At 48.7% G+C, this 21,006-nt stretch overlaps 1 protein-coding gene across 2 annotated transcripts in view; it reads left to right on the top strand.

Annotated features, from left to right (window-relative positions):
- tfcp2 (transcription factor CP2) overlaps window positions 1–21,006 on the top strand; it is a 151,778-nt gene that overhangs the window by 64,597 nt on the left and 66,175 nt on the right. For both annotated transcript variants that reach the window (XM_038786352.1, XM_038786353.1), the window contains exons 6-9: window positions 3,557–3,709; window positions 11,603–11,713; window positions 12,151–12,239; window positions 12,325–12,373. In XM_038786352.1, coding sequence (XP_038642280.1) covers window positions 3,557–3,709; window positions 11,603–11,713; window positions 12,151–12,239; window positions 12,325–12,373 — 402 coding nt within the window. The remainder of the gene's footprint in view (window positions 1–3,556; window positions 3,710–11,602; window positions 11,714–12,150; window positions 12,240–12,324; window positions 12,374–21,006) is intronic.

The following is a 21,006-nucleotide window of genomic DNA, read 5'->3' as shown; positions in this document are numbered from 1 at the left end:
CCACTGCCTGTGAAGCACCGTCATCGCCGACCCCACTGTCTGTGAAGCACCGTCATCGCCGACCCCACTGTCTGTGGAGCGTCGTCATCGCCGACCCCTCTGCCTGTGAAGCACCGTCATCGCCGACCCCACTGCCTGTGGAGCATCGTCATCGCCGACCCCACTGTCTGTGAAGCACCGTCATCGCCGACCCCACTGCCTGTGGAGCGTCGTCATCACCAACGCCTCTGCCTGTGGAGCGTCGTCATCACCAACGCCTCTGCCCGTGGAGCGTTGTCATCACCAACGCCTCTGCCTGTGGAGCATCGTCATCACCGACCCCACTGCCTGTGGAGCGTCGTCATCACCGACCCCACTGCCTGTGGAGCGTCGTCATCACCAACGCCTCTGCCTGTGGAGCGTCGTCATCACCAACGCCTCTGCCCGTGGAGCGTTGTCATCACCAACGCCTCTGCCCGTGGAGCATCGTCATCACCGACCCCACTGCCTGTGGAGCGTCGTCATCACCAACGCCTCTGCCTGTGGAGCGTTGTCATCGCCGACCCCACTGTCTGTGAAGCATCGTCATCGCCGACCCCACTGCCTGTGGAGCGTTGTCATCGCCGACCCCACTGCCTGTGGAGCACCGTCATCGCCGACCCCACTGTCTGTGGAGCGTCGTCATCGCCGACCCCACTGCCTGTGGAGCATCGTCATCGCCGACCCCACTGCCTGTGGAGCGTCGTCATCGCCGACCCCACTGCCTGTGGAGCACCGTCATCACCGACCCCACTGCCTGTGGAGCACCGTCATCACCGACCCCACTGCCCGTGGAGCATCGTCATCGCCGACCCCACTGCCTGTGGAGCACCGTCATCACCGACCCCACTGCCTGTGGAGCACCGTCATCACCGACCCCACTGCCTGTGGAGCACCGTCATCGCCGACCCCACTGCCTGTGGAGCGTTGTCATCGCCGACCCCACTGCCTGTCGAGCACCGTCATCGCCGACCCCACTGCCTGTCGAGCACCGTCATCGCCGACCCCACTGTCTGTGGAGCATCGTCATCGCCGACCCCACTACCTGTGAAGCACCGTCATCACCGACCCCACTGTCTTGTGAAGCACCGTCATCACCGACCCCACTGCCTGTGAAGCACCGTCATCGCCGACCCCACTGCCTGTGGAGCGTCGTCATCACCGACCCCACTGCCTGTGGAGCGTCGTCATCACCGACCCCACTGCCTGTGGAGCACCGTCATCGCCGACCCCACTGCCTGTGGAGCGTCGTCATCGCCGACCCCTCTGCCCGTGGGGCACCGTCATCGCCGACCCCACTGCCTGTGGAGCATCGTCATCGCCGACCCCACTGCCTGTGGAGCGTCGTCATCGCCGACCCCTCTGCCCGTGGGGCACCGTCATCACCAACGCCTCTGCCTGTGGAGCATCGTCATCGCCGACCCCACTGCCTGTGGAGCGTCGTCATCGCCGACCCCTCTGCCCGTGGGGCACCGTCATCGCCGACCCCACTGCCTGTGGAGCATCGTCATCGCCGACCCCTCTGCCCGTGGGGCACCGTCATCACCGACCCCACTGCCTGTGGAGCATCGTCATCGCCGACCCCACTGCCTGTGGAGCGTCGTCATCACCGACCCCTCTGCCCGTGGGGCACCGTCATCGCCGACCCCACTGCCTGTGGAGCACCGTCATCGCCGACCCCACTGCCTGTGGAGCACCGTCATCGCCGACCCCACTGCCTGTGGAGCACAGTCATCGCCGACCCCACTGCCTGTGGGGCACCGTCATCGCCGACCCCACTGTCTGTGGAGCATCGTCATCGCCGACCCCACTGCCTGTGGAGCGTCGTCATCGCCGACCCCTCTGCCCGTGGGGCACCGTCATCGCCGACCCCACTGCCTGTGGAGCATCGTCATCGCCGACCCCTCTGCCCGTGGGGCACCGTCATCACCGACCCCACTGCCTGTGGAGCATCGTCATCGCCGACCCCAGTGCCTGTGAAGCACCGTCATCGCCGACCCCACTGCCTGTGGAGCATCGTCATCGCCGACCCCACTGCCTGTGGAGCAGCGTCATCGCCGACCCCACTGCCCCTGAGAGGAGGGAGTCACAGTTGGATAGGGGAAAGGGGTGGGGTGAAGGAGAGAGGAGGGAGGGGTTTGGGGGATGGGGCAAAGGGAGGCTAATGTGGTGACCCAGGTGGCTTTGTGGCTGCGTGCAGGAGAGAATGGGAGGCCATTTTGGGTGTGGCCTGTACAAGATTGGAGCTGGAGGTAGGGAGAGTTGAGTCCGATTGGGATGGCAGATCTTGATTGGAGCGAGGGGGAGGAGGTCCAGAAAACCTGGTGAGATCAGTGACGTGGAACGTGCGGGGGTTGAACGGTCCGGTTAAACATTCGTGGGTGTTCACACATTTGGAAAGTTTAAAGGCCGATGTGGTCTTCCTTCAGGAGGCACAACTGCGGCTGAAGAACAAAACCCGGTTCAAAAAGAGAGGTGGGGCAGACTTTCCATTTCTGGTCCTCTGTACTTCCTAGTGTCCTGCTGTTCATTGTATATTCCTTTGCCCTGTTAGTCAGTCTCTCTCTCTCGCTCTCCCGTCTAAACCTTTCACACTTTATCGATTCCAATTAATATTGGGGAAGTTTAAATCCACTATTATTACCGGATTAGAGTCATGACATCAGTGCAGAAGGAGGCCATCAAGTCTGCACTGACCTTCTGAAAGAGCTCCCTACCTGGGCACAAACCTCCTCCCGATCCCCATAACCCCATCTAACCTTTTGGACATATAAGGGGTATTTTATTGTGGCCACTCCACCTAACCTGCCCATCTTTGGACTGTGGGAGGAAACCGGAGCACCCGGAGGAAACCCACGCAGACACGGGGAGGACGTGCAGACTCCACACAGACAGTGACCCAGCCGGGAATCGAACCTGGGACCCTGGGGCTGTGAGGCAGCAGTGCTAACCACTGTGCCAGCAGCACACTCCCTGCCTCCGGGTTTCCTGGCAGTTTGGGGAGGCTTCAATGGGAAATCCCATTGACAAGCAGCGGGAAGATACAATCCCACCACCAGCGCATGGCATATGGCTGAGAACCACGTGGCTGGGGAACCGGAGAAGTCAGCCCTCCTTTTCCTTTAGAACAAGTGTATTTACAATAAAATACCTCCTCAATGCTGCCACCATTTCCTTGTTTCTCCCTTTTTTAGTCATTCTTTGCTGGTTCTTAAAATCTGACCAGTATTCTGACTGACCATTAATCCGAATCTTTCTTTCAATTTGATGCAATCCTTAACTTCCTTATTCAGCCATGGCGTGTGCATCCTTCTCAAAGAGCCTTTCTTTCTCACTGAGATCAATCTGTTATTCGACATGTCCTAATATAATTATAACTGTCTGCGCTATCTTTTTCCAGCAGAGGATAAACCATTTGATTCTTCCAACATTAGGAAACATATTAAATACAGTAGCTACTTTCTTTGGAAAAGCTGCAATTATTTGGTGCCTCTGTTATGCTGTTTTCTCTTGATTCTGCAATTGCTTATTACCATAGGTGCATTGTATTAGTACCGAATTCACGACGAGGAAACATGGAGGAGAAAAAGGTGTGCCTTTCCGAATTCAAATTGATACATTCAAAGAGAATGAAAATGGTGATTACACAGAGCATCTTCATTCAGCCAGCTGCCAAATCAAAGTGTTCAAGGTATGGAGAAAAGGCTGCTTTCCTATTTTGAATGACCATTATTTCAGAAATGTGATTCTGTTGGTTGATTCCTTGTCTTTATACCTCATCGGTAGCTATTATATTTTCTATGTTTATCGATATAATATGTTTAGCAGCTTAAAGCTCACCTAAATCTCACGAGCTGTGTAATTCATACTCTTAAGCAGCAGATGTATGCGACCTAATATCAGAACACACTAAATTTGAACATTTTTCGAGAATTATTTGTGGCTCGATATTAACTTAGAATCATAAAATCCCTACAGTGCAGAAGGAGGCTATTCAGCCCATTGAGTCTGCACCGGCCATTGGAAAGAGCACCTTACTCAAACCCCGCCTACACCCTATCCCTGTAACCCACTGACCCCACCTAACCAAAACTGAGGGACAATTTAGCATGGCCAATCCACCTAAGCTGCACATCTTTGGACACTAAAGGACAATTTATCATGGCCAATCCACCTAACCTGCACATCTTTGGACACTAAGGGACAATTCAGCATGGCCAATCCACCTAACCTGCAGATCTTTGGACAAGGGACAATTTAACACAGCCAATCCACCTAACCTGTACATCTTTGGACACTAAGGGACAATTCAACATGGCCAATCCACCTAACCTGCACACCTTTGGACACTAAGGGACAATTTAACACAGCCAATCCACCTAACCTGTACATCTTTGGACACTAAGGGACAATTTAACACGGCCAATGCACCTAACCTGCACATCTTTGGACTGTGGGAGGAAAGACAGCAGATTAATCTGAGCTCACAAATGGGGGCAAGAAGCACAGACCTATTGCTGGAAACTGGTTTCTGCCATCTTGTTTGCAGTGTTTACAATGTCCTGACTCATACAAGATCCAGTATTCCCCTCATGCATTGCTTTGGTCACCCATTTTATATATTGTATCTTGTGGCTGATTGGCTATTGAGGGCATTACAGAAGAGCTTACTCTTGTCCTCTTGTTTTTTGACATTTATCTAGAGTGGCCACACACCAGAAACATCTTCCTGGTCTCTCTAACTTGCTACTCTTCTGTAACTTTCATTAGCCCATATGAGCTGTCGGACGAACCAAAATGGAAATGTAACAAGTACTTTATTGACGAAATACTTTACACAATAGTTCTATTTCTGAAGCTGTGAATTCTGTTTTCTAATAACTGAAATAAGTGGGAGTTAAGCTACCACTGGCGGACCACCAGTTGTGAATCGTTCCCAAAAATGGCACCTTCGCACTTGATAGCTGCAGACTCTGACCATTCACCCTGGTCTTCAGACGAGCACAGCAGGACTCATTGTCATGCTGTTGCTTTGGGCTGCATAATTTTGGTCTTGTTTTATGTAACTTTGTACACAGAAACAAGCATAGTTATATAGTCCAACTTGGATCTTACTAGAATGATCGAGTTAACATGGGCATTTTCCTCATTCCTCCGAGAACCTGGACAAAGTATTTTTCTTCAACTGAGCAGCGGAGGTGGTGGAGTCAGAGTCATTAAGGACATTTGAGCGACTCTTGGACAGGCACATGGACAGCAGTAAATTGAAGGGGTGTAGGTTAGGTTGACCTTAGATTAAGATAAATGGTCGGCACAACATCATGGGCCAAAGGGTCTGCACTGTGCTGTACTGTTCTATGTTCTATATGAGCTCGTGGCCTCAAGGCCACTAGCAAGTTAGCAAACATTTGAAAGGATATATAGGAACTTGATTAGCTATCAAATTCTTCCTAAACATCAGGATTGGCACTGAGGATTGGAGATCAGACGTGCCAAGTTTTGTATTGAAAGATTATACAGTAAAGGTGATTATTATGCATTGTGATTTCGAGGCTGGTGTATTTCTTTGAATGAGGTCATAGTGTGAAATATTTAGTCTGTAGGGTTTTTAACACTTCAAAAAGCATGAGACATAGATTAGTAACTTGGCGCCACCTCCCATATAAAGAAAACGGTGCACTAAGATCACCAGCTGTATTTTTGCTTTCAGTCGGGACAGACTGTAGTCTTTTCCATCTGATCTAATATGCCGGTTATCGCCTTCCACAATGTGCAGGGAAGGCCAAGAATAGGAGCATTGAGAAAAAAATCGCAAACAAAATGAGGGCAAGGGCACCGCCCTCTTTCACTTAGCCCTCATCCTAAAACAATTGGAAGAGGTGCCCCCAAACAGTACATGGAAGGGGCATATGAGACTGAGAAGCTTTGGGAACAGCCAATTTTCTCCAAGTTGGATTAACCGTGATAAATTGTCCCTTAGTATCCAAATATGTACAGGTTAAGTGGATTGGCCATGCTAAATTGTCCCTCCGTGTCCAAAGGATAGGTGGGGTTAAGGGATCATGGTGAGTGCTCTTTCAGAGGGCCGGTGCGGAATAAATGGGCTGAATGGCCGCCTCCTGCACTAGGGATTTTATGAAAACTGCATTGAGCGCAGAATTCCGGCCAGGGTCTTTTTAGCCTAACCCTAACAGAGGCTTTCCCAGTGACCGCAGTGTGATGCCACTGTCGCTGTTGCAATCTCCTCTGTCACTTTTTTTTTGTATAATGTGCTGATTGGATCATGCATGTCCTGTGGAACCAATCTTTTACCTGGCGGAGGAGGAGGCTATGGTGACGTGGCAGTGGTGGGGTCTTTACCTGTTTGAGCAGTTCAACTGGAGTTCCACATGAGCTGGTGTCTATGTTAAACAACCAATAGCCCTTTTAAGTGTTGAAGGTTCTATGTTTAACTCGACCATGATGAGAAGCTGCAGGAAAGATTCAAACACTGACTGGGAGATGTGCAGCTCACTACAGTGTTCAACCTGTGGGCCATATATTTACTTCTGTTGGTGAGTACTTTGCTCCTCAACTCCTTTTACTCTAACGCTGTGGTAGTCACTCCCAAAGAGAAACTCATCTACAAAGACTCTGAGACGAACTTGATCTCTTGACTAGTAATCAAGGTAACTGTAGTCATGGGCCTGGGTGTTACATCCCTGCCCCTGATCACACTAGGTAACACCCCGCTGGAACTCTGCTGCCTTGAATGCACAGTGGCAGACCATCTGCCCCTTGATACAGACATAGGGAAAGCAGCGACCACATTGGCCAATTCTCAACTTGCATGAGTGACTATCCACTCTGTCTATGCCCCTCATAATTTTGTAGACCTCTATCAGGTCGCCTCTCGACCTCCTTCGTTCCATATTCTAATGCTAATGCCCTCCATACCAGGCAGCTTCCAGGCAATTTCTTCGTAGGCTTGTTCACCTCGTAGGTACATTACTAGGGGGCTTAGATTTAAGGTGTGAGGGGCAAGGTTTAGAGGAGATGTACAAGGTGCGTTACCAGGCAATTTCCTTTTGTATTGCAAAAGGAAAATGTAGAATTGACAAAGTTGCAAATGAATAAAGCAAAGTATTAGGTTTATTTTCACCCAAAAGTAGTAACCATAAAATAACATGAAAGACCTGTATATTCTGGGAAAGAGAGCTTCCAAAGGGATGTAAAAACCAATAGATTTAAAGATGAAAGGGGAAAGACAGAGATTAAAAGGTGTGTAGGAGGTGTGGCCATGAGCATGTGTGCTGAAATCAATCTGTGAAGAAAACAGCCACCCCAGAAGACAATACAAGGGTTTGATACAAGTTTTGTTTATTCAGTATCGAATGAGAGCGGGAGAAGCCTTTGCAATACTACCCCTGTAGCAACAGGTGGATGTTTGTAGTCATCTGACTGGAATTTTTTACAGAGAAAATCTAAACTGTTGCCTAAAACAGTGTTTGGCTCATAGTTTAACAGCCAAAATCTTCTGGAAAATGTTTGTCGAACTGTTGTTAACTGTAAATGCAATCTTGTGTGTTTGCATAAACTCCAAAAGGGGTTTTCATTTTATGCCCCTGACTTCAGTGCAGGCACCTTCTCACAATAAAATAGAAACAACAAATTGGTGTGATAGCTTGTCCCCGGTATCCTCAGCCTGACAGTTACCACGTGCCACATCCCGACACACGCGTGATCACTACTTCATTGGCAGCACTCGTGGCAGAGCATGTCTCCGAATGGTCGTCTCGGCCACCAGTGAAAGTGCACCACATGAAATTTGATTCGCTGCATGCGTTTGCAGTGAGAGTGCTGTAGTTTCTAAAGTCAGTGACCGTGAACCTGCTGCAGAAGTACAGAAGTGTCTGGGAACCAATTTCTCGTGTTATCAAAACGGCACCTACAGAATAAAAATCTCTGTGCCTAATTGTTATGACTTGTGAGCAGAACAGATATGAATAAAAGTGCACCATTTTAAACTGATTGCTCAGCTTATTTTCAGCAACAGTTGCCAATTCTGATGTAACAGCATAACTGCACTGCTCAGATCAATGCTCCTGGTTTATTGTCACACGCTGTTGTCAAATCTGAGCGCTGTGTAGTTCTCGGGACCGATTTAATGAAAATTAAGTAAGAAATGCACGCAATGAGGAATCCAGAAAGAGGAGAAAGGCAATTACTGTTCTGGCCTTTTGTTGTACCCTCACACACTTGTTGAAGCAAAAATTCTTATTGTGCTCAGTATCTGGCACAGAACCAAAGATAGCCACTGAACTATTAATAATTCTTCATAGCAATCTTGTTTTTAAGGCTGAACCCAGACTGTTATGGTACATTGGTTTTATAGCTTACAATAACATTAGTCACATTTACCCTCCTGTAATGAGGTTTAAAATGAGATTTAAATGTTTCCCTGATGCAGGAGCTGCTTTGCTTTGTCAGGACTTTGAACCTGGTGCTTAGCACCAAATGAGATGCATTTGTGTCAATCGAAATAGCAAAGGAAACGGGATATCTTTTTAACTAATGAAATGAAAATCGCTTCTTGTCACAAGTAGGCTTCAAATGAAGTTACTGTGAAAAGCCCCTAGTCGCCACATTCCAGCGCCTGTTCGGGGAGACCGGTACGGGAATTGAACCGTGCTGCTGGCCTGCCTTGGTCTGCTTTCAAAGCCAACAATTTAGCCCTGGGCTAAACCAGCACCCGATCTGAAAGAGGCTGAGAGGATTTTGTGACGCCTGTGGAGCAATTGCAAAAGTAATGGGAGTTTTTTTAACATTGTTTGAAGGTAGAAACACCCTCCTGAAGGAGGTTAAAAGGTGTTGCCACCTCGAGTTTCTGTATGTCAGTAAATAGCCAATGCTGTTTCCCATGTTACTTGTTACTTGAGAGTAGGGACAAGGCGAAATTTGGAATTCTAATAAAAACTGAAAAGGGAAAAGTTGAAACAGACAAATAATGAAATGAAAATCGCTTATTGTCATGAGTAGGCTTCAGTGAAGTTACTGTGAAAAGCCCCTAGTCGCCACATTCCGGCGCCTGTCTGGGGAGGCTGGTACAGGAAATATAGATATATTTTAAAAAATAACATTCTAAACATCGTTCCAAAAATGTACAACTTGCAGAGACTGGAAACTCCAATGTCTCATTGTCATGCTGTAATTGCATCCTCCCACCAGTAAGATTTTCAAGATATATAGATTTAGCTGAGATTGATCAAATATCGTGGTGCCCTCTATTGCTCCACGGCTTAGAGGATATGTTTCATATTGAGTGTGCCTTAAGAGTCCCATGAACTAAAAAGACTGGCTAAAGTAAACATTGGTCCGTTAGAGGATGAGAGTGGTCATTTAGTTATGGGATATGATGAAATGGCGGAGGCATTGAACAAATATTTTGTATCGGTCTTCACAGTGGAGGACACTAATAACATGCCAGCAATTGACCGAGAGAAGAAGGTAGGTGAGGACCTGGAAACCATTACTATCACGAAAGAGCAAGTGTTGGGCAAGCTAATGGAGCTCAGGATAGATAAGTCTCCTGGCCCTGATGGAATGCATCCCAGGGTACTGAAAGAGATGGCTGGAGTAATAGCAGATGCACTGGCGGTAATTTTCCAAACTTCGCTGAACACTGGGGCAGTCCCAGAGGATTGGAAAACAGCAAATGTGACGCCACTGTTTAAAAAGGGAAGTAGACAAAAGATGGGGAATTATAGGCCGGTTAGCTTAACCTCTGTCGTGGGGAAGATGCTTGAGTCTATTATCAAGAAAGAGATAGGAGGGCACCTCGATAGAAATTGTCCCATTGGACGGACGCAGCATGGATTCATGAAGGGCAGGTCATGCTTGACGAATCTCTTGGAATTCTATGAAGACATTTCGAGCAAGGTAGACAAAGGGGACCCAGTGGATGTGGTGTACCTAGATTTCCAAAAGGCCTTTGACAAGGTACCGCACAAGAGGCTGCTGCATAAGATAAGGATGCATGGTGTTAAGGGTAGAGTACTAGCATGGATAGAGGACTGGTTGTCTAACAGGAAACAAAGGGTGGGAATAAATGAGTGCTATTCTGGCTGGCAATCAGTGACGAGTGGTGTGCCTCTGGGATCGGTGTTGGGACCACAATTATTTACAATTTATATAGACGATTTGGAGTTGGGAACTACGTGTAAGGTATCCAAGTTTGCAGATGACACGAAGGTGTGTGGCAGAGCAAAGTGTACTGAGGACTGTAAAACCTTACAGAGGAACATTGACACATTGAGTGAGTGGGCAAAGGTCTGGCAGATGGAGTATAATGTCAATAAGTGTGAAGTCATGCATTTTGGTAGGAGTAACAATAGAATGGATTATTACTTAAATGATAAAAAGCTGCAGCATGCTGCTATGCAGAGGGACCTGGGTGTACTTGTGCATGAGAAGGTTGGTCTGCAGGTGCAACAAGTAATTAGGAAGGCAAATGGAATTTTGTCCTTCATTGCGAAGGGGGTTGAGTTTAAAAGTAGAGAGGTAATGTTGCAGTTGTACAAGGTGCTGGTGAGGCCACACCTGGAGTACTGTGTGCAGTTTTGGTCTCCACACTTGAGAAAGGATGTGCTAGCACTAGAGGGGGTGCAGAGGAGGTTCACTAGGCTGATTCCGGAGTTGAGGGGGTTATCGTATGAGGAGAGGCTGAGTAGATTGGGATTATATTCACTGGAATTCAGAAGGTTGAGGGGGGATCTAATAGAAACTTATAAAATTTTGAAGGGAATGGATAAGATAGAAGTAGAAAGGATGTTTCCACTGGTAGGTGAAAGTAGGACAAGAGGGCATAGCCTCAGGATTAGGGGGAGCAGATTTAGGACTGAATCAAGGAGGAATTTCTTCACTCAGAGGGTGGTTAAAGTATGGAATTCCCTACCGAAAGGAGTAGTAGAAGCTACTTCATTGAATATATTTAAAGATAGGGTAGATGTTTTTTTGAAAAATAAAGGAATTACGGGATATGGCGAGAATGCGGGTAAGTGGTTCTGAGACCACGAATTGAGAGCCATGATCTTATAGAATGGAGGAGCAGGCTCGAAGGGCCGGACGGTCTACTTCTGCTCCTAGTTCTTGTGTTCCTATGAACTGCCTGCACATGTGCCAGAGATGCTACCATCTACCCTACTTCCAAGCACGCCACTGTGTTGCTTTCCACTTCACCCCCACAGCAGGGTTGTATATTCTGTGAATTTGGGACATTAGTAAACTATTCAATGATGCAAAGTCATTTCTTTGCTCTGTATTGACACATTCCCTTTTCCATGCATTTGGTTCACTTTGTACTTAACGATGGATGCTTCCTAATTTAGTTTGGTCTCTATTTCAAGCAAAATGGACATAATGCTGATAGAATAGCAATTGTACTGTTGGGAAATGAGGGTCTGCGGTTCTTCCCAGCTCCACATCCTAAAGTGGGAAAGTACTATTTTTGCTGATTCTTTGTGTTTGTATTATAGACTGTGGGTGACCACATTGTGCGTTCTCTCTTGTGCTGGCCGTTTTATTATTGCATGTGATCTGTTTGCAGCCAAAAGGTGCTGACCGAAAACAGAAAACGGATAGGGAAAAGATGGAAAAACGAACTCCTCAGGAGAAGGAAAAGTATCAACCTTCTTATGATACAACTATTCTCACAGAGGTAAGACTGCACTCTCGGACAAACGTTTGACATCTGACACTTGCTTTCTCAAGTCTGCTCTAGATTTTGGTAAGCATATGGACTATTTTCATATAAACTATCAAATTTGAATGTAGGAAAAGTGGAAAGAATTGGCTTATTTGTACTTTATTTTAGTTTCTGGTTCGGCTCATTCGGGGAGACGGAGTGGTGTGGAATGTATTCCTCCAATTATTCTTGAAGTAATTTACTGCATTTATTCATAAACTGCAATGAAATAGCTATGGGGTTAGTGTGATTAAAAATGTGTAAATGTCAGTGGAGAATAGGCTGGGATAGCTGTGTAGCAATGATAAGGAATCTCTGCTTCAGTTTGGGTAGTAATGCATAATTTGGAGAAGTTGTCATCACATTCTGATTTCCAAGTGTCTAACTGACTTTTTCTCCCCCCTGTCCAGTGTTCTCCCTGGCCAGACATCTCCTATGTTAACAATACGGCATCTCCTGGATTTAGCAGTTCGCAGAGCAGCTTCACTATTGCTGAAGGGTGGGTCTGATCATTGCTATCTTGTTCCCATAATTTGCATCATTTAACGGCTTGTTCTTAATAGAAATTGTTGATCTAATTTCAGAAATGGATCGCCTCATCATCAGCCTGACCCAGTTCCTGCGACCACTGATGTAAGTGGCTTTTTCCAGCATTATTCACAAATCTATCCTGGTTAATACAGTAACATGAGGATATTGTGTCTGCTGAATGAGAGAAACTTACAGCAGAGCAGAGAAGGGCTGTAGTGGCTCTGCTAAAGAGCAGTTGTGTTTATTTCCACATCCTTGCTTTTTGTCTAAAACCCTGTAAGTTCCTCAATTTAAATACTTGGCCAGCTCCCTTTTAAAGTTATTTCTGGAATTAGCACAGTAGCGATAAATGATCTTGACTCAGAAGATCAAGATGTAGAATCAGTTTTGGTGGAGCCACGTGATAGCAAAGGAAAGGTGTGGGAGTAGTTTACGGGTATCCTGAAAGACTGAGCACAAATCGAGAAATAATGGGGCTTGTAAGAAAGCTACTGCAATAATTGTCGGAGTGTTTTTATCTTCTAGATTGGACGAGTCAAATTGGTCAAAGCAACCTGTAGGATGGGTTCATGGAGTGTGTTTGGATCAGTTTCTTCAAACAATACATTCTGGATCGAAGCAGAGAACGGGCTATTTTAGACCTGGTAATGTGTAAAAGGCAGGATTAATAAAATAACTCGTAGTATAGGATCCTCTAAGGGCAGCACGCTAGCACAAGTGGATAGCACTGAGGCTTTACAGCTCCAGGGTCCCAGGTTCGATTCCCCACTGGGTCACTGTCTGTGTGGAGTCTGCACGTTCTCCCCGTGTCTGCGTGGGTTTCCTCCGGGTGCTCCGGTTTCCTCCCACAGTCCCAAAGATGTGCAGGTTAGGTGAATTGGCCATGATAAATTGCCCTTGGTGTCCAAAAAAAAAAGGTTAGGAGGGGTTATTGGGTTACGGGCATAAGGTGGAAGTGAGGGTGGAAGTAAGGTGGACCGAATGGCCTCCTTCTGCACTGTATGTTCTATGTTCTAGGCAGGAGTGATCAAAACTTGGTAGAATTTGACATTTCGTTTGAGGGTGAGAAATCTGGGTTTGAAACTAGTGTCTTAAACTTAAATAAAGGAAATAACTGAGGTATTAAGACAAAGTTGGCTAAACTGGACGGTTAAAAGTTAAGATGGTAGATGAGCAATGGCAGACATTGAAGGAGATATTTCATTACTCGCAACAATATTGAGAAAGAGAGACTTGGAGGAGGGTGAACTAGGAATGCTTTCAAATTGAAAGAAAAGGCTTACAAAGTGGTTGGCCCAAAGATCGGGAACATTTTAGAAGCCAGCAAAGGATGATTTAAGAAAAAAAGAGAATTGGAAATGAGTGTAAACTAACAATAAATGACTAAGAGCTGCCACAAGTTTATAAAAAGGAAGAGTAATAGCTAAAGTAAAAGATGCAACTGTGGAATTAATAATAGGAAATGAGGAAATGTCCAAGGTTTTGAACAAGTATTTTGTCTTCACAGTAGAAGACACAAAGCATCCCAAGAATAGTAGAAAACGAATGGGGAAAGAAGTGAGAGAGGAGCTTGAAACAGTCACGATCACTGGAGAGAAAAGGTGCAAGGTATACTATCTGGACTAAAGGCTGACATGTCCCCTGGACATGATGACCTCCATCTTAGAGCCTTAAAAGAGGTGGCTGCAGAGATAGAGAATGCCTTTGTTCTGATCTTCTGAAATGCGGTAGATTTTGGAAAGGACCCAGCAGTCTGGAAAATTCCAAATATTTTCCACAAATGTCTATTTAAGAAAGGAGGGAAACAAAACTGGAGCGGCCCGTCAGCTATCTGTCACTGGGAGAATGCTGGAATCTGTTATGAAATAAGTCCTAGAAGGACAATTAGATAGCCATAATGCAATCGAACATCATGAGTTTGATAAGTTTTTTTTATATAGCTCTTTGATTTAACAACTACAAGTGATAAAGGGGGGAACAGTAAATCGGTATATTTGGATTTCCAAAAGGCTTGCTCAGAATAAGAGCTCGCGGTCTTCACGGGATTGAGGACTGAATATATTTTTGTGATGTGAGCGAGACCAGCATTTATTGCCCATTCCTAATTACCCCTTGAGAAGGTGGTGTTGAGCTGCTGCAGTCCATGTGGTGTAGGTACACCCACTGCTGTTAGGGAGGGAGTTCCAGGATTTAGACCCAGTGACAGTGAAGGAACGGCCGATCTATTTCCAAGTCAGGGTGGTGAGTGACTTGGAAGGGAATCTCCAGCTGGTGGGGTTCCCAGGTATCTGCTGCCCTTCTAAATAATAGTGGTCGTGGGTTTGGAAGGTGCTGCCGAAGGAGCCTTGGCGAGTTACTGCCGTGCATCTTGTAGATGTTTGACAGTGCTGAAGGGAGTGAATGTTTATGGAAGGGGTGTCTTGTCAAAAGGGGCTGCTTTGTCCTGGATGGTGTTGAGCTTTTTTTTAAAAATTGAGAGTACCCAATTATTTTTTCCAATTAAAGGGCAATTTAGCGTGGCCAATCCGCCTACCCTGCACATCTTTTGGGTTGTGGGGGTGAAACCCACGCAAACACTGGGAGAATGTGCAAACTCCACACAGACAGTGACCCAGGGCCGGGATTCGAACCCAGGTCCTCAGCGCCGTAGGCAGCAATGCTAACCACTGTGCCACCGTGCTGCCCTGTGTTGAGCTTCTTGAGTATTGTTGGAGCTGCACTCATCCAGGCAAGTAGGTCACACTCCTGACTTGTACCTTTTAGATGGAGGCCAGGCTTGGGGGTCAGGAGGTGAGTTACTCACCACCAAATTCCCAGCCTCTGACCTGCCCTGGTAGCCACAGTAGTTATGTGGCTGGGTTCAGTTCAGTTAATGATCTATGGTAACCCCCAGGATGTTGATTGTGGGGGATTCAACGATGGTAATGTCAGTGAATGTCAAGGGGCGATAGTTAAATTCTCCTTTGTTGGAGATGGTCATTGCCTGGCGTGAATGTTACTTGCTACTTGCCAGGCCAAGCCTGGATATTGTCCAAGTTTCGCTGCATTTGGACATCACAGAATCTCATCGTGCAGGAGAGGTGCTTCGGCCCATTGACTCGGCAACCACACATGAAAAACACCTGACCTATCTATCTAATTCCTTTTACCAGCACTTGGCCCATAGCCTTGATTGCTTCGGTATCTGAACATTGCAATGATCAGTAAACATCCCCACTTCTGACCTTATGATGGAAGGGAGGTCATTGATGAAGCAGCTGAAGATGATTGGGGCGCTACCTGAGGAACTCCTGCAGTGATGTCCTGGAGCTGAGATGATTGACCTCCAATCACCACAACCATCCTCATTTCAGCCAGGTATGACTCCAACCAGCGGAGAGTTTCCCCCCTGATTCCCATTGACTCCAGTTTAGCTCGGGCTCCTTGATGCCACACTCGGTCAAATGCTGCCTTGATGTCAAGGGCAGTCACTCTCACCTCACCTCTGGCATTCAGCTCTTTTGTCGACGTTTGAACCAAGGCTGTAATGAGGTCAGCAGCTGAGTGACCCTGACGGAACCCTAACTGAGCGTCCGTGAGCAGGTTATTGCTGAGTAAGTGCTGCTTGATAGCCCTGTTGATGACTCCTTCCATCACTTTGCTGGTGATAGAGCATAGACTGATAGGGCGGTCATTGACTGGGTTGAATTTGTCCTGTTTTTTGTGTACAGGACACATCTGGGTAATTTTCTACATTGCCGGATAGATGCCAATGCTGTAGCTGTGCTGAGACAACTTGGCTCGGAGCACACGTCTGTTGCCGGAATATTGTCTGATCCTGTGGACTTTGCAGTACCCACTGCCCCTCCTCACCATTTGCCTGCAGTCCTGCAAAAATATTTCCTTTTCAGATAACGATCCAATTCCTGTTTGACTGCCGCGATTGACACTGTTGACACCGCGCACACAGCCAGTGCATTCCAGATCCTAACCAGTCAGTGCATTAAAAAGATGAGTTGATCATATCTTCATTGTTTCTTTGCCAATGTAGAGGATCAGCCATGAGCAGATTGTTTGGAATTCTCTCCCCCAGCAAGCAGAAGAGTTTGGTTCATTGAATTCAAGGTGGAGTTAGACAGATTTCTGATCTACAAGGGAGTTGAGGGTTACAGGGGACAGACAGGAAAATGAAGCTATGGTCACAATCAGATCAGCCACAACCTTGTTGAATGGCAGAGCAGGCTCGAAGGGTCAATTGGCTGACTCTCACTCTGAACTGATCCCTGCGATGGCAGAATTGTCAAGGAGGGGAGACTGAATCTACTGGGCCTGTATTCACTGAGTTTAGAAGAATGAGAAGGTATGTCATTGAAACGTACAAAATTCTAACGGGGCTGGACAGTCTGGATTCAGGGATGTTGTCTCCTCTGGTTGGCAGGGTCTTGAGCAAGGTGTCACAGTCTCGGGATACAGGGTAGACCATTTAGGACTGATGAGGAGAAACCTCTTCACTCAGAGGGTGGTGAACCTGTGGAATTCTCTACCACAGAAGGCTGTGCAGGCCAAAAGGGGTATGGGGAGAGAGCAGGAGGATGGTGTTGAGATAAAGGATCAGCTATGAGCAGATTGAATGGTGGAGCAGATGTGAAGGGCCGAATGGCCTCCTGATCTGTTTCTAGTTTTGTTTTTACAATCACCGTAATCTGGTTGTTGAACCTTTCACCAATGCAAACAGTTTTGCCTCTTCACCGATGTCCCTCGTCTCTGCAGCCATTCTAGTGAATCCTTTCTGCACCTTCTCTGATACTTTCTCATCTTCCCGGAGGTGCACTGCCCAGAACTGATGTCAACTGCAGTTGATGTTGACCCAGTGTCTGAGACGGGTTGCAGTGTACCTTCCTTGCTTTTTGTGCTCTATGAAGGAAGCCCAGACTCCAGTGCGCAGTTCATGGCTTTCTCATCTCTCTCTCTCTCTCTCTCTCTCTCTCTCTCTCTCTCTCTCTCTCTCTCTCTCTCTCTCTTCGCTTCTCTTTCCCCCCCCCGCACTCCAGGCTCCACTGCAACCCCAAAAATTGCAAGCCCCCAGCCTGGATTGACCCTGGATCCTACCACCCTCGACACCGTCCTCGCTACGCCCTTCCAAAATTCCCCCAGCGCTGGGCATGCCCAGAACATATGGGCATGATTTGCTGGACTCCCTGAGCACCTGATACACCTGTCCTCACTCCCGAAGAACCGACTCATCCTTGTCCCCGTCATGTGAGCCCTATGCAGCACCTTAAACTGTATGAGGCTAAACCTCGCACAAGAAGAGGAGGAGTTCACCCTTTCCAGGGCGTCCGCCCACGTCCCCTCCTCTATCTCCTCACCCAGCTCCTCCTCCCATTTACCTTTCAGCTCCTCCACCGAGGCCTCGTCTACCTCCTGCATCACTTGGTATGCTTCCGAGATCCTCCCCTCACCAACCCACACCCCCGAGAGCACCCTGCCCTGGATCCCACGCAGCGGCAGCAGAGGGAACTCCGCCACTTGCCGCCTGACAAACTTACTTGCATGTACCTGAAGGCGCTCCCCGGGGGGAGCCCGAACTTCCCTTCAAGCTCACCCAGGCTCGCAAACTTCCCGTCTACAAACAGGTCCCTCAACCTCCTGATACCTGCCCTGTGCCAACTCAGGAACCCGCCATCAATTCTCCCCGGAACAAACCAGTGGTTCCCCCGTATCGGGGTCCCCATTGAGGCCCCCACCTCCCCCCCCGTGCCGTCTCCATTGCCCCCAAATTTTGATGGTAGCCGCCACCACCGGGCTCGTGGTATACCTCGTTGGTGGGAGCGGCAGCGGCGCCGTTACCAGCGCCTCTAGGCTCGCGCCCACACAGGACACCATCTCCATTCTCTTCCATGCTGCCCCATCCCCCTCCATCACCCCTTTACACACCATCGCTGCATTGGCAGCCCAGTATTACCCACAGAGGTTAGGCAGCACCAGTCCCCCCCTGTCCCTGCCCCGCTCCAAGAACACCCGTCTCACCCTCGGGGTCCCGTGTGCCCACACAAACCCCGTAATGCTCTTATTAACCCGCCTGAAAAAGTCCTTCGGGTTAAGGATGGGGAGGCACTGGAACAGGAACAGAAACCTCGGGAGCACCGTCATTTTGACTGACTGTACCCTACCCGCCAAAGACAGCAGCAGCATGTCCCACCTCTTAAACTCCTCCTCCATTTGCTCCACCAACCTCGTGAGATTAAACTTATGCAAGGCCCCCCCAACTCCTGGCCACCGTCCCTCGGCATAACCGAAAATACTCCGACCTCCTCCTGTTCGTGGCCACGCTCGCCATCGGGGCCTCATAAAACAGCCTCACCCAACTAACAAACCCCTCCCCAAACCCGAACCTTTCCAACACCTCCCACAAGTATCCCCACTCAACCCTATCAAAGGCCTTCTCCACGTCCAGCGCCACCACAATCTCCGCCTCCCCTTCTACTGCCGGCATCATTATAACGTTCAAGAGCCTCCTTATGTTGGTGTTCAGCTGCCTCCCCTTCACAAACCCCGTTTGATCTTCGTGGATAACCTGCGGCACACAGTCCTCTATCCTCACGACCAAGATCTTTGCTAACAGCTTGGGATAACAGTCCCAAACAAGCAGAAAAAAAAAGGCAGAACAGCAAAAACAAGACCATCCAACAGAACCGATAAAGCGAAAGGATACCCAGGAGGGCAAAGCCTCCGGGCTGTATACAGGATTCCTCAGGCCTCAGTTCAAGTCCAGTTTCTCTGCTTGAACAAAAGTCCAGGCTTCCACCGGGGAGTCAAAATATAGCTGGCGATCTTTATAGGTGACCCACAGGCGTGCCGGCTGTAACAAGCCAAACTTGACCCCCTTCTTGTGAAGCACTGCCTTCGCCCGGTTAAAGCCAGCCCTTCTCTTCACCACCTCCGCACTCCAGTCCTGGTATATCCTGACCTCCGCATTCTCCCACTTGCTACTCCTCTCCTTCGCCCAACACAGCACACACTCGCGGTCGACGAAGCGGTGAAAACGGACCAGCACTGCCCGAGGCGGCTCGCCTGGCCTGGGTTTCCTCAGCAGCACCCGATGGGCACCCTCCAGCTCCATAGGCCCCTAAAACGACCTCACACCCATTAGCGTGTTCAGCATCATGGCCACATAGGCCCCCAAATCCGAACCTTCCAGCCCCTCTGGGAGGCCCAGAATCCGCAGGTTCTTCCGACGGGCGCGGTTCTCCATCTCCTCCGTCCTCGCTGACCACTTCTTATGGAGCGCCTCGTGCGACTCCACCTTCACTGCCAGGCCCAAGTGTTCGTCTTCGCCCTCCGAGGCCTTTTGCCGAAGCTCTCGGATCTCCGCACCCTGAGCCTTCTGGGTCGCCATAAGCTTGTCCAGGGAGGCCTTAAACGGCTCCAGAATCTCTGCCTTCAGCTCCTTAAAGGAGCGCTGAAGCAGCTCCTGCTGCTCTCGCGGCCACTGCTGCCACGCTGCTGCTCCTTCTCCGCCCGCCGCTATCTTGCTTCTTCTGCCTCGCACCTTTCTCTGCTACAAAGCCGATTTAAAAAAAAAAAAAAAAAATCATCTTTATTGGAATTTTTTACAGGAAATATAAAATATAACAACAAACAATGAAATGCAACAAAATAACCCATAACAACTGTAACACCCCCCAGACCGCATCAACGCATGTATCATATCCCCCCCCCCCAACCCCAACAAAATAACTTAAAAATAAATTAAAATTAAATAAACAAACATAGTCATCGTCCGTCTCCCCCCCCCCCCCCGTGCTGCTGCTGCTACTGTCCCAGTACCCTATCGTTGAGCCAGAAAGTCGAGGAAAGGCTGCCACCGCCTAAAGAACCCTTGTACCAATCCTCTCCGGGCGTATTTGACCTTCTCTAGCTTAATAAAACCCGCCATGTCATTAATCCAGGTCTCCACGCTTGGGGGCCTCGCATCCTTCCATTGTAGCAAAATCCTTTGCCGGGCTACTAGGGATGCAAAGGCCAAAACACCGGCCTCTTTCGCCTCCTGCACTCCCGGCTCCACCCGAACCCCAAAAATCGCGAGTCCCCATCCTGGCTTGACCCTGGATCCCACCACCCTTGACACCGTCCTCGCCACCCCCTTCCAGAACTCCTCCAGTGCCGGGCATGCCCAGAACATATGGGCATGGTTCGCTGGACTCCCCGAGCACCTGACACACCTGTCTTCACCCCCAAAGAACCTACTCCTCCTCGTCCCAGTCATGTGGGCCCGGTGCAGCACCTTGAATTGGATGAGGCTAAGCCGCGCGCACGAGGAGGAAGAATTAACCCTCTCCAGGGCATCAGCCCATGTCCCGTCCTCGATCTGTTCCCCCAGTTCCCCCTCCCACTTAGTTTTCAGCTCCTCTACTGACTCCTCCTCCCCCTCCTGCATAACCTTGTAGATATCGGATATCTTCCCCTCCCCGACCCAGACCCCCGAAAGCACCCTGTCACTCACCCCCCTCGCGGGAAGCGAAGGGAATCCCTCCACCTGCCGTCTAGCAAATGCCTGTACCTGCAGATACCTGAACATGTTTCCCGGGGGGAGCCCAAATTTCTCCTCCAACTCCCCCAGGCTCGCAAGCCTCCCATCAATAAAGAGGTCCCTCAGCTGTCTGATGCCCACTCTGTGCCAACCCTGAAATCCCCCATCAATGTTCCCCGGGACGAACCTATGGTTCCCCCTTAACGGAGCCTCCATCGAGCCC

The sequence above is a fragment of the Scyliorhinus canicula genome, chromosome 28 (genome assembly GCF_902713615.1).
Source record: "Scyliorhinus canicula chromosome 28, sScyCan1.1, whole genome shotgun sequence".
Lineage (NCBI taxonomy): Eukaryota > Metazoa > Chordata > Chondrichthyes > Carcharhiniformes > Scyliorhinidae > Scyliorhinus > Scyliorhinus canicula.
The sequence above is the reverse complement of the archived record's forward strand: the minus strand, read 5'-3'. Positions and strand labels throughout refer to the sequence as shown.